Raw genomic sequence first — 12,970 nt, 5'->3', positions numbered from 1 at the left:
AATTGGAACAAAAATTGAAACTTTAGCGTAAAGAGCGAGGTATTGACGAGGGGATGACCCCTCTCATATTGTGTATTTGGTAAAGTTTGTCATCTCGTTAATCTTAGCATTTGATTTTACCTAAAGCAGCTTCATAACTATGATTTTTATGTGATGATGAACCAAAAATAGTGTGTGTCTTCGGCTTGTGGTTGTCATTAAATAAAAAGAACAAGATTTTGTCAACTGAAAGTAAGGAGTAACATTAAAACTTAAAACGAACATAAATTATCACGTATATTTTTAAAGACCTTTCTTTCATTCATTTCAGTCGTTTGAGAATTGCTCAACTTATTACTCTCATTTTCATAAAAATAGTTTCGACCTCTATGGTGGTTTTGCTACTAAGCCTTACAAAATTAGTTCCGCAAAAATCGCTAATTCAAGCTACGTGGGAGAATCTTTCCGTGGAGAATCATTTCCGGGGAGGAGAATTTTCCATGGATGTGGAGCTGGATTCCTCGACATTATTTAAAAAACAGCCAGTAATTAAATTAAAAACAAGCGCTTTCAACTGAAAGTAAGAAGTAACATTAAAACTTAAAACGAACAGAAAATATTACGTATATGACAAGGGTTGCTTCTCCTCAGTAGCTCGCTCTTACGCTAAAGTTTCTTTTCAAACTTAAAAATAGGTTATTATTCTAATTAAATAGCCTTAGTGATTCAGGAGTCATTCTTAAACAACTAAAACAGGGCTTCTTAAACTTTTGTAGTTCCCGACTCCATTTATGATTGCGAGTTTCTTAACGACCCCAACAAATATAAAAGAAAAATAAATTAATATTTTTTGATGATATATTTATTAGGTAACAATATACATATGCATACGAAAATATATAAATTTAGAATTCGTTTTGAAAAATATAAAAATCTAAAATTGGAATTTGCACAAAATGTTATAGAAATGTTTTTATTATAGTTTCAAAAACAAAAGTGGATTTTGACTGTCTTAATTCTCTCGAATATATCCAAGTAGTTGCGTGGTAAATCAAACAGTTCGTGGTAACGAACTGTAGTAAAGAGCGACCCGGCTCAATAGTAACATAAACTCTAAAAAGTGGAATTTGGGTACCAATAGCTGCATCAAAAGAATCGCATTTTTTAAGCTGATTTTAAATATATAATCATATATCATATGTTTCATCAAGTTTAGTCTTACCCATCAAAAGTTACGAGCCTGAGAAAATTTGCGTTATTTTAGAAAATAGGGGGAAAACCCCCTAAAAGTCATAGAAAGTCAGGAATTTTATATTTTTTGCCAGAAGGCAGATCACGGATGCGTGTTTTTTTTTTTTTTTTTTTCAGGGGTGATCGTATCGACCCAGTTGTCCTAGAATGTTGCGAGAGGGCTCATTCTAACGGAAATAGAAAGTTCTAGTGCCCTTTTTAAGTGACCAAAAAAATCGGAGGGCACCTAGGCCCCCTCCCACGCTAATTATTTTCCCAAAGTCAACGGACCAAAATTATGAGATAGCCATTTTATTCAGCGTATTTGAAAAACCTTATAATTATGTCTTTGGGGACGACTTACTCCCCCACAGTCCCCGTGGGAGGGGGCAACAAGTTACAAACTTTGACCAGTGCTTACATATAGTAATGGTTATTGGGAAGTGTACAGGCGTTTTCAGGAGGATTTTTTGGTTGGAGGCAGGGGCTGAGAAGAAGGGGATATGCTGGGGGAACTTTTTCATCGAGGAATTTGTCATGGGGGAAGAAAATTGCCATGAAGGGAGCGCAGGATTTACTAGCATTACTTAAAAAAAAAAAAAACAATGAAAAAATAAATATCAAAAAGTTTTTTTCAGCTGGAAGTAAGCAGCAGCATTAAAATTTAAAACGAACAGAAATTATTACCCATATGAGGGGCTCACCTCCTCCTAATACCTCGCTCTTTACGATAAAGTATTTTTAGTAATTTCAACTATTTATTCTGCGGCTTTTATGATTCAGGGGTCATCCTTAATGAATTGGGACAAAATCTTGAGAATACAAAAGTTATTTACGTAAGCTAATTTATAAGTTACGTATATCTTTTACTTATAAAAAGATTCGTAAAAAATTAAAAGTTCTAATTGTCTTTTTAATTAACCGAAAATCGAAGGGCAACTAGGCTTCCTCCCCAGCTCTTTTTTTTCTCAAAATCATTCGATCAAAATTATGAGAAAGCCATTTAGCCAAAAAAAATAAATATACAAATTTCGTTTTAATTATTCCTCTGCGAAGAGCCAAAATCAAAACATGCATTGATTCAAAAACGTTCAGAAATTAAATAAAAAAAACAAGTTTTTTTAAATGAAAGTAAGGAGCGACATTAAAACTTAAAACGAACAGAAATTACTCCGTATATGAAAGGGGTTTTCCTTCTCAACGCCCCGCTCTTTACGCTAAAGGTTTTTACTGTTTTAAAATGTAGAGTTATGAGAAAGAGTCAAACTTTAGTGTAAAGAGCGGGGCGTTGAGAAGGAAAAGCCCCTTTCATATACGGAGTAATTTCTGTTCGTTTTAAGTTTTAATGTCGCTCTTTACTTTCATTTAAAAAAACTTGTTTTTTTATTTAATATTAAATTAAAGTTTACGTTAAAAATTTAATGAAATGGGTGTGCCTGTTTTTGATTGCATAAAAAATCAAATCTTGGTGTAATGTTTGAAACTGCTGGACGTAAGACCTCTTCAACGTTTTTTATCGCTGAACGATATTGGGATTTAATGTGTATTGAAGCTGAGAAAGTAACTTCACATAAATATGTGGTGTTGAATGGCAGAAGTACATTTAACGCCATGTCGGCGATTGTGGGAAATTCAGTTCTAGTTCTTATCCAGAATTCACCCAAGGGCTTGTTTCTGGAATTGTAGTTTTAAGTTTGATTCACACGAAAGCTCAGCAAATTCCTCTTGAGCTTAAAGTGGCAGATGATCAATCTCACTTAAGCCAATCCAAAACGGCTTTTGAATCCAAACTATTTTTTTTGTAAATCAATATTTAATATAAAATATGTCCGGAACTGTATTTCCAGCGCTTTTAAGTGATCTACAATACTTTTTGCAATAAAAGTTTTACGATGAATTTTCTCAATTACAAAATTGTCGACCCTGGAAAACATTTCGAACGAATTTTTTTCAACCCTACTTTTCCAAATGCTGATCTTTTTAATAAAAATTTCAATTTTATCGTTTGAAGTAAATATATCGCAATTTTTTTCCTTCAAGAGAAAAGCTAAGATCATTTAACTTCGCAAAAATATCTGACAAATAACACAGCTTGGATAGCCACAAGCCATTTTGAAAAAAAGCAGCAAATTCACATTTTCGTTCAGTTAAAAATATTTCGATCTCGTCCTTTAATAACAATAATCTTTTTAAACTGTGACCTCTTGACAACCATCTTACTTCTGCATGTAATAAAAAAGTTGTGTAGTTGGAATCCGTATCCTTACAGAGATTTGAAAATAAGCGACTGTTAAGGGTATGGCTCTTAATAAAATTTATGACCTTAACAGCATCCTGAAGCACATCGTTCAATTCTGGTGCTATCAATCAATTAAGAAGCACCCAAAGGATTTTTACATGCTGGAACTTTAAGGTCCTGTCGGTCGCGAAAGGGTTAAACTGACTAATTCGGAATAAAATTCACTTCGCTCACAATCATACAATGACTAAATGAAAATAACACGAAATGTTTATATAGTTTCTTCGAAATAACACTTAGAAATTTTGTTGATAATATTTATCAGGATTATTTCGGTTTTAAGAGATTGACAAAAATAAATCTACATTTTTTATAAATCTCTACAACATCTTCTGATTCATAGTAAATTTATACAATATATTATAATGATCGGAATAGAAATGCTGGTATAAACAGTCTTTCCGAACCAGAAGATTTTATGATATATTTATCTACGATGATTGTTATTTTTCTTTATAACAATAATTTTACAAGTTAAAAAACATTTTTCGTTAAATTGTATTTTTATCACTCGTGACCCCATAATTTTGCTACGCGACCCCAAATGGGGTCGCGACCCATAGTTTAAGAAGCCCTGAACTAAAACAAAAATCAAACTTAAGTTATTATAAGTTTATTTTAATTTTTAAAAAGTATAATTAATATACAAATTTTGTTTTAATTATTAATGTACGGTGAGCCAAAATCAAAACATGCATTAATTCAAAAACGTTCAGAAACTAAATAAATAAAAAAACTATTTTTTTCAACTGAAAGTACGGAGTGATATTAAAACTTAAAACGAAGAGAAATTAGTAGAGTTGTGAGAAAGAGTCAAACTTTAGCGTAAAGAGCGGGGTGTTGAGGAGGGGACTACCCTTTTCATATACGGAATAGTTTCTATTTAAGTTTTAATGTCGCCCCTTACTTTCAGTTTTTTTTTTGTTTTTTTTTATTCGACTTTAAATATCGTTACCAAACTTATATTTCACTGCTTCTATTGTTGCCATGGTCCTTTTTTTATTGCATTTATTGAGGTTTGGTCATCTCCTCCAAATAAGCAAAGACTGCAAACCAAGAAAGGTTAAACTTCCTAGCACACAAGATGGCAAAATGGGGGCAGAATGGCCCAGATCAGGCTGCGAGGAAACTGTAAAATAACGTTAATTATTTGAGGATCTTGTGAGAGGGGACCAAAGTAATTCTGATATCTTCGAGAACAGGGTAGAAATATTTTAAATGTTTTCACTAAAAAAGATAAATTCTGTTTTCTTGATGTTGACCCTTAACCCTAATTGTTCGTATAGGTCCTATGACAATTTTAAATTCTTGGTCAACCTGCCTGGGACTCTACGCGGCCGTGCCTTTCTGAAAAGCTAACAAACAAGTATAGGTCCAATAACAGAGTCATACTTACTCCCGCCGTTTACTCGTGCCGTTTAATCAAACACTTGGAAAACTGTAGGTTCTATGGCTATCTTAGCTCTATGACTATCTACCCTAGTTCTTCTGCACTAGGAATAACACATGGACGGATAATAGATGGACTTATCTATTACCAAATGAACTGACACCATTTTTATAAAATCCTAATAAAGGGGTTAATGCCAGATTTGCCTCTCACTCAATCGGACTATCTGTCTTGGCTTTTTCTACAATTAGCCATGACTTGATGACATGGCTTGAATTTGTCTTCTCAGCCGGGCTTTGGACCTTTTGTTATTTATTTTATTATTAAAAAGAATCTGAACCCACAACTACTTGATCTTAGTTCAAAACTAATTGTTTCTCACTCAATCGGACTATCTGTGTTGGCTTTTCTACAGTTAGCCATGGCTTGATGCCCACAACTACTTAATTTTAATTCTACTTGAATTAAGTTATAGAACTAAGATAGCCATTGAATCTGTAGTTTTAAAGTGTTTGGTTAAATGGCACGGGTAAACGGCGGGAGTAAGTATTACTCTTATTGGACCAATGCTCGTGTATTAGCTTTTAGAAAGACACACCCGCCAAGAGTCTCAGTCAGGTTGACCAAGAATTTAAAGCTGACATAAGTCCGTTAGATTGCCTGGAATGAGAGGTAAACAAGGCACGCCTACCTTTGGTCTTAGGCAGGTTGAACCAAGAATTTAGAATTGACAGAGGACCGTTAATTTGCGTGGAATGACAGGCAAACAAGCGCCGAAAGTCAAATTAGGCACATCTGCAATGAGTTTCTAAGAGATGAAGATCATCTTGTAGACAATTTACGAGCTGTTCATGTACAGCAAATGGTGCGCATTAGAAATGAAACTGAGATCCAAGCCATCTGCAAAAGATGTCCCTCGTATGACTCTTGTTTCGGAATAGATAGCAGATCTTTTGCGCAGTCCCATAAAGAGCTTAATCGGCCCAGGCTGCCTTTGCTTCCGTTGTCCAGTTGCTACTTTCCATCCTAATACGAGTCAAAAGTGTATATGAGAGCACCTATCATGGAGAACTGTGTTGGGTCAATGCGCGATTCCATGAGGCACACTATACTTACTAATGGAGGGTAGGGTCATACGCAGCAGAAATGTCAATGCTGCAGGCAAACAGCGGTTTTTTACCGGAAGATTTACTTCGCATTATTTTTCTTTGAAACAATTTCCATTGCCCAAACTATTCCTCAACAAGTATATTTATCTCCCATTAGCACGTGCGACAAAATATAGCCAACATTGTGATTGATCTGCAGCTTTTGCGCTATATGAGCTCCTTTTTTTAAATCGCCTTGGACTTTGGGTTAGTATTTTGGTTTCTAGAAATAGAAATACGATCCCAAATGTGAATACAAATGTATTGGTATCCTAAAGTTTTAAAGTCTTTTTAGAATTTTAGCCACGGACTCCATGCCCATAGAAAATATATTATAAAAATGTGTTCCAAGAATATTATTCAAAATGTGATGTACGATTTTAACATTATCAGAAAAACAAACCTGCATTGACACTCTTTAAGATAAATCACAAGTTGTCAAGTGTACTAGACCGAATTGAACTACAATAAAATGTTGCGTAACACTAAAATAGTTTTTTTTTATGTATATATGATGTAAACAAAGCTTTAAGAGAAGAATAATGTGGTTTTTCGAAGGGGAGAGGATGCGCCGACGAAATTTTCACACTTAGATTAATAATTGAGAAATGCCAGTTTCATCAGACCCCTTTAGTCCTCAGTTTTATAAGTTGTGAGCAAGCGTTTAATTTAGCCGATAGAAGAGCTTTAACGAAGGTCCCATCCTTGTATGGTACACCAGATAAATACATTAAAGTGATTAGTGCTATGTATGAGAAAAATATTGGAGGAAGAAAGATTTAAGGGGAATTGGAACTTTTTGGACTGTTGTAAAGATGGAAGACTTGAAAAGATGGGATGAAGGAGGAGCGTGTGTCCACTTGGCCTCAGGCAGCCTGGTGCTGCAGTGAGTTGTGAGTAGTATGTACATTACTAATACTATGAGCTATTTTGCCGTTGTTACCTGTATATATCTAAAAAAAACCTAAAATCTCGTCTGTATATACCGCTTAATACGAGAACAACTCCATTTCTGAGTTTAGTAAAGTCCCCAAAGATTGTTCCTGTTGTTCTTGGGTAGTAATTTTGTTGGACCGTCTATAAATAATCAGACGACTTTGATAACTTAGCTAGAAACCAGTTTGTTGTTTGTGCTATTCATAAGTTTCCTTTAGTCCGTTCATGGGCTTCCATCTAATGGTTTCCTGTTTTTCGTAACGACTGTGATTCTGCGATATGCGAATACAGATATTGTTTTTCATTCCAGTCCCAAGGTCTAGTAAATGTATGTTTAGAATAGAATCAAGACCATGCAATGCATTGTTCATATCATTAATACAAGCAAAGAGAAATAGGGGACCATGTTCAAAAACCTCTGGCACCTCAAATAAAAGTCTCGTAATATTTTTCCAGGCCAGACAACCAATATTACGGACTGGATGACCATTTTTTCAGTATATCTAAGCTTGATATTAGTTCCTAATGTAATTTTTATTCTATTTTTCGAAGAACATACAGTTTAACTCAATTAGCTCTGATTATCGTCATTTTTTCCTATAGCTTATTTATTTATTTTCTTTACTTTTTAAAGGAATTATTGATGAAAGTCCAACTGGAGATAAGCGTGTTGAGCCAGCTTTACCTTTTGAAAGCGATGGTGGTGCACCTGTTGAAACAAAAGAAGAAGAAGACAAGGAAGTAGAGGAGATTATCAAAGAAGAGACTAGAAACGAAGAACATATTGAACGTGAAGAAGAAGACAAGGAAGTAGAGGAGATTATCAAAGAAGAGACTAAAAACGAAGAACGTGTTGAAAGTGTAGTTAATGAACCCGAAATAGATGGAAACGCTGAAAAAAAGCTTATGGTTAAATTTGAGAATTTGAAGGAAGAACCTATAAACAAGGAAAGAGATATTGCCAAATCTGAATATAAAAAAGTCAGAATCTCACCAGGTGAATACCAGCCCAATAAAGAAATTGAAAAAGCAAACAAGTTTATTCCTAAAGGTAGGAAAGCATTGAATAAAAATTTAAATTTAATTATTCCAAAAAAAATTCATAATGAATTGAGTAATATAGAAGAAAAATGGATTATTGCTAAAGAAGAAAAATCTAACGCTGTTAAAAAAAGTACGAGGGAAAATCAAGAAAATGTTAATCCTAAATATACACTTGAAAGTGCCGGAAAAGACGGGGTACATCTAAACATTATGAATAACAAAGTAAATGATGAAGACAATCCTAGAGGTAACATAGAGAGTCTGCAGAAATCAGGTAATTTAGCTACCAAAAAGGATGGTGAAGAAAATCGATCTAACCTAATCCAAGAAGAAAGTAAGCAAGAATCGATTAATGGTGGAGGGAGAGATATTCTTTCACTTGATAAAGCAGATGCATCAATTAATGCTATTCAACAGCCAGCTTTGGGAGAAAAAGCTATTAACAATAGTGTCTTGAAAGAGGACAGTGTCCAATTCAACCCAGTGAAGAGACAAGTCAAAGTGACTGAAAGTGTACATTATAATACTACTGTGATTCAACATTTAAATGTCGTTCCAGAAAAAGAGGTTTAACCCTTGGCTTATATAGATATCGCATCAAGATGTTCTACATGTCGCTATTATCACATGCCTTGCCCGTCAGAAAAGTATGATTCACAACAAATTTTTTAGGCTTTTGTTTATGATGAGTTGTTTATTTTCCCGGTACATGGCTAGTTATATAGACTAGGTATTTTCTTAGCCTATAGCTATAGTCATAATGTTTGAATTGAGATAAAATAATGTTGCAAGAAGTATTCTATTCATTCATACAAAAGTCTGAACATTTTGGCAGTAGATAATTTAAAATGTGACATTTTTCCAGCCGAAAAATCTATATTCCATATTTTTGTCGAAGGTTTTCTAACTATGTATTTATATTAAACGAGTGATAAAAAAAATGCACCGGGGAACGATTTGTCAATCTCAACGGATGAGCAGTCCATAGCTCGATTCTTAAGAGGAAAGGGAATATGTTTAGTTGCTCAGTGAATTCCTTTTGAATTTTTTTTTTTATTTCATTGATTTGTTGGTCACGTCTTGTAAGTTGCATATAAGTATTTTAATGCACCGAACTTGCGTCAGTGACGGAAAAAACTGCGTCTGTGAAAAATCTTGGTTTGCATTACAAAAAAAATGCTTTTCTGAAGGGAAATGCATACAGGTTAATCTTGGGTATAAGTTAGGTTGGCGGTGGTGAATTTGCTTATTGTATTCTAGTTTGGGTTTTGTTACATTTAGGATATTCTGGAGTAGCTTTTATTTCGCTATTCCTGGCCATTCTCTAAAGAAAAATTCATATTTAATTTTGCGCTTAAAAAAAAACGTGTCTCGCAATTTATTGTTAAACAAATTAGAGACTTCACTTTTTTAGAATAATAAGAAAGGAGCGTATTCAGGGGAGGGGATATTATGGGTCAAAAAGTTAACTGAATAATATGTAGACCAGAAGTTTCCAAGTTTAATGTTTCTATATTCCAAAGTCAAGCGGTAGTTTTAAGGGTGTGAAGAGGTTCGGAATCCTATAGCCCCTTCCCATGCCTTCATCTATCTAAAATCCTTTCTAGTTTTTGGATATAAAGGCGCTAAAATAAGATTTTATCGGGAGGGGTATTTATACTATAATACGTGAAAAAACTAAGATTTACCACAATTGTGTGTTTTAGAAGTGACAGTTTAAACCTCCTCCTTACGTTGTCAAAATGTTGTATATTCATGACGTACACGAACTTCAATTATATATTTTAGTGAATATATAAAAAAAGCGGTCATGATCAGTTGTTTTACATTTCTTTTTTATTTTTATTTATTTATTTGTTTTTACCGATGAAATCTTAGACCCTTAAAACAGATCTGGAAAGAACGTAAATATTTAAAACTCAACTGAGTGTATAAGAAAAATAAATAAATAGGAAGTTAAAAAGCTAATAAGAAAGGACGATACCTGCACATAGCACCAAACATATTTTTTTTATTTTTTAAGAACCTAAAGTAAGAAATTTTGAATCCTCTGCCTTTATTAAGTATCGTTCCTGTATGCAGTTATGAAACACAATAAAAAGCTACTGAGTATGAAAACGACAAAGAATGGCATATTCTAGCTAGATGCTCGCAAAGAAATAAAAAGAGACCAGATAAATAAAAAATTAAAAAATAGATAAATCGAAAAAAATTTAAACAAAACCTTGCATTTTTAGACCCCAAGTAGTGGTACTTTCTTCAATCATCTTTTCTCTTTTCTTTCCATTTATGTTTGCTGTTCTTAAAGTTGTAAATCGCAGTTGCACCTATTTGATATTCTAGCCAAAAAGGAGAAGCCGCAAAGTCAATGTTTTCTTGTTTCTCTGTTACAGGAACCCATCAAATAGCGATCAGCATCGTATTCCCATAGCTAAAGGCATAGTTCTTAGCGCTTAGTACACATAGCTACAAATTTAAGCGGTGCTTTAAATCAGAGTTATTGACTATTAGTGCCATGTCCTTGACAGGCAAGTTTAATTTTGCTCTCTAAGCTCTATTTAAGCGTATCTGATACATTTTCTATAAATATTTGGGACCTAGTATTATAATGTTTTTGAAACCAAAAAAAAGAATAGAAAAAATACTTATTTCAAAAAGCTAAAATTTAGCAAATGTAAATAGGACAATATTTAGTTGATGATTCAGTTATTCTAGTCAACGCATTCTTAATTTTTCTGTGGACATAGAAATTTTCTATAACGGATCTGCTACTTCGGAACAGCATAAGTATGAGTGCAATTATATTTTAAGAGTCAGGTAAAAAGGCACAATGTCTAGATTATTAAGAGTGTATAACTGATTCTCGTTCTGCCACTGTGTGCAGTTTTACAAACGTTTTGCATAATTTCGGTATGTAGATACCGACATAACGAGAAATCGTTATGCTGTCTTGATGCTAACTACCCAATTCCATGTTTAATCAAATATCTTATTAGTCATTTTCAAAATTCGTGCATTCCTTATTTATTTTTGTACTAAATTTTTGATTAAAACAACGATTAGGCAATCAAGCCCAAGTGTTTGTGAACATTTATATCTGTTAGAACTAAACTTGCAAAATATGTTGAACCAATTTCAATATTCACTTAGTGACTGTTTTTAAGCATTTATCCGAATGTTAGGGGTGTCCATACGTTCGTTTACATGGATTTTACCTCATATGCTTCGCTTTGAAATATATTCAATATTTTGTCTCAAGCTTTCCCTAAGTTTCGCCGTTTTATCTTGATCTTAACGCAACATGAAATCATATTGTTGAATATTGCAATTTACCTTGTATCGAGGCTTCTCCTCTCAGAGCTATTGTTACAACAGCAAAAATGGAGAGTCACAGAATAGAGTATTAATTCAAAACACAATTAATTAAAATAAATCTTATAAAGCCTTGAAGGTGTCCGTGTAACTCAACCCCATTCACCACAAACTCTATGTGCCTTAACCCTGTTCAACCCAACCTGTTAAGAAAGAAGCTCTGCTGGACTCTAAACTTCCTCTGAGTGATTATTGACTTATCATAAGTCAATGACATTTAAGAGTCCAAAACATTTTAAACGGGTATTACCTCCGGTTAAGGATTTTTGACAATGGAGATTACAATGGTACCCTTGTTAAGTTTCCCTGCCTTTCCACCCCAGAAATTGCGCCAAAAAAGCTCATATTTGCTGCCATATGGCTATTTACGACAATTATTAAGTTGACTTCATAATAGGCATTTACGACATCAGAAGTAAATTGTAAACAAGGTTTTAAACATCTCTGTGCTCATGCGCTAGCCTGATAACCCTGGCAGAAAAAAAAAATCAAATTAGAAATACATAAGGAGATTCATGCAAACCATGGAAAAAAGCGATCCTCATTTTTGAAGATAGGGGCTCAGAATTTCTGATTGGGGATTTAGACCATGAAATTGATTAGCCATCTTATAATCCACACTTCCCGAAGCTTTGACCCTATTTAGACGAAAATCAATGTTTTCTGGCACAAAACGGCAGAAAACACCACTGTGCTATGGCATGTTCTCTTTTGTTACTTAAGCGGGCAATAGATATTGCGATTTACGTTCAAATAAGCCCTCTCACTATATTCTAGGAATACTCGTTCGATGCGATCACTCTTGGGAAAGAAAAGCGGAAAAAAGAGAAGGAGACAAATCAGTGCTACACGTTAAAAAAAATGATTTTCCTTGTTGTTCAAGGTAGGGGGCTGTAAGTCTCCAGGTAATGGTTTTCGACAGCGTCGATTTCAGTTCTGCACTTTTCATTTCAATTCACCGCCACTTTTGAGTTTCCAGCTCTTTCAAAATCATCAGGTTTGTTTTCGCAATCAATTTTTTTTATTTAAAGTTGAAGCCATCCCAGCGTGAATATAAATCTAACCAAAATTAATGTATCACTCGTAAATCCCCGCATCCCAACAAGGAACAATTTTCAAAACACATTTTTTCATTGACGAACAATTCTCTGGAATTACTTCAGCCAGTAGAGGGATTTCTGATTTAAGTAGAGGAAGATGAAGCTTCTTTAAGTGAACATAGACAGAAAAACGGGGACTGCGGCAATACCCTTATCATCAAAATCTAACAGTTCGTGGTAACGAAATGTAGCAAGGAGCGACCCGGCCCAATAGTAACCGAAACTATATATGTAATTATTGAATTTTGATACCAATAATTACATCAAAAGAATCGCATTTTAATGCTGATTTTAAATCTATAGGTTTCATCAGGTTTAGTCTTACCCATCAAAAGTCACGAGCCTGAGAGAATTTGCCTTATTTTAGAAAATAGGGGGAAACACCTCCTAAAAGTTATACAATCTTAACAAAAATCATACCATCAGATTCAGCGTATCAGAGAACCCTACTATAGAAGTTTCAAGCTCCTAT

The 12,970-nt window shown here is 34.0% G+C and overlaps 1 protein-coding gene across 1 annotated transcript in view; it reads left to right on the top strand.

Moving 5' to 3' along the window:
• The window catches only part of LOC136027280 (putative sodium-coupled neutral amino acid transporter 10), a 55,204-nt gene extending 44,107 nt beyond the window's left edge, over positions 1–11,097 (top strand). The window contains exon 10 of the mRNA XM_065704368.1: positions 7,617–11,097. Coding sequence (XP_065560440.1) covers positions 7,617–8,599 — 983 coding nt within the window. The 3' untranslated portion in view covers positions 8,600–11,097. The remainder of the gene's footprint in view (positions 1–7,616) is intronic.
• Positions 11,098–12,970: the final 1,873 nt, after the last annotated feature.

Source organism: Artemia franciscana, chromosome 5 (genome assembly GCF_032884065.1).
Source record: "Artemia franciscana chromosome 5, ASM3288406v1, whole genome shotgun sequence".
NCBI classification, from domain to species: domain Eukaryota; kingdom Metazoa; phylum Arthropoda; class Branchiopoda; order Anostraca; family Artemiidae; genus Artemia; species Artemia franciscana.
The sequence above is the reverse complement of the archived record's forward strand: the minus strand, read 5'-3'. Positions and strand labels throughout refer to the sequence as shown.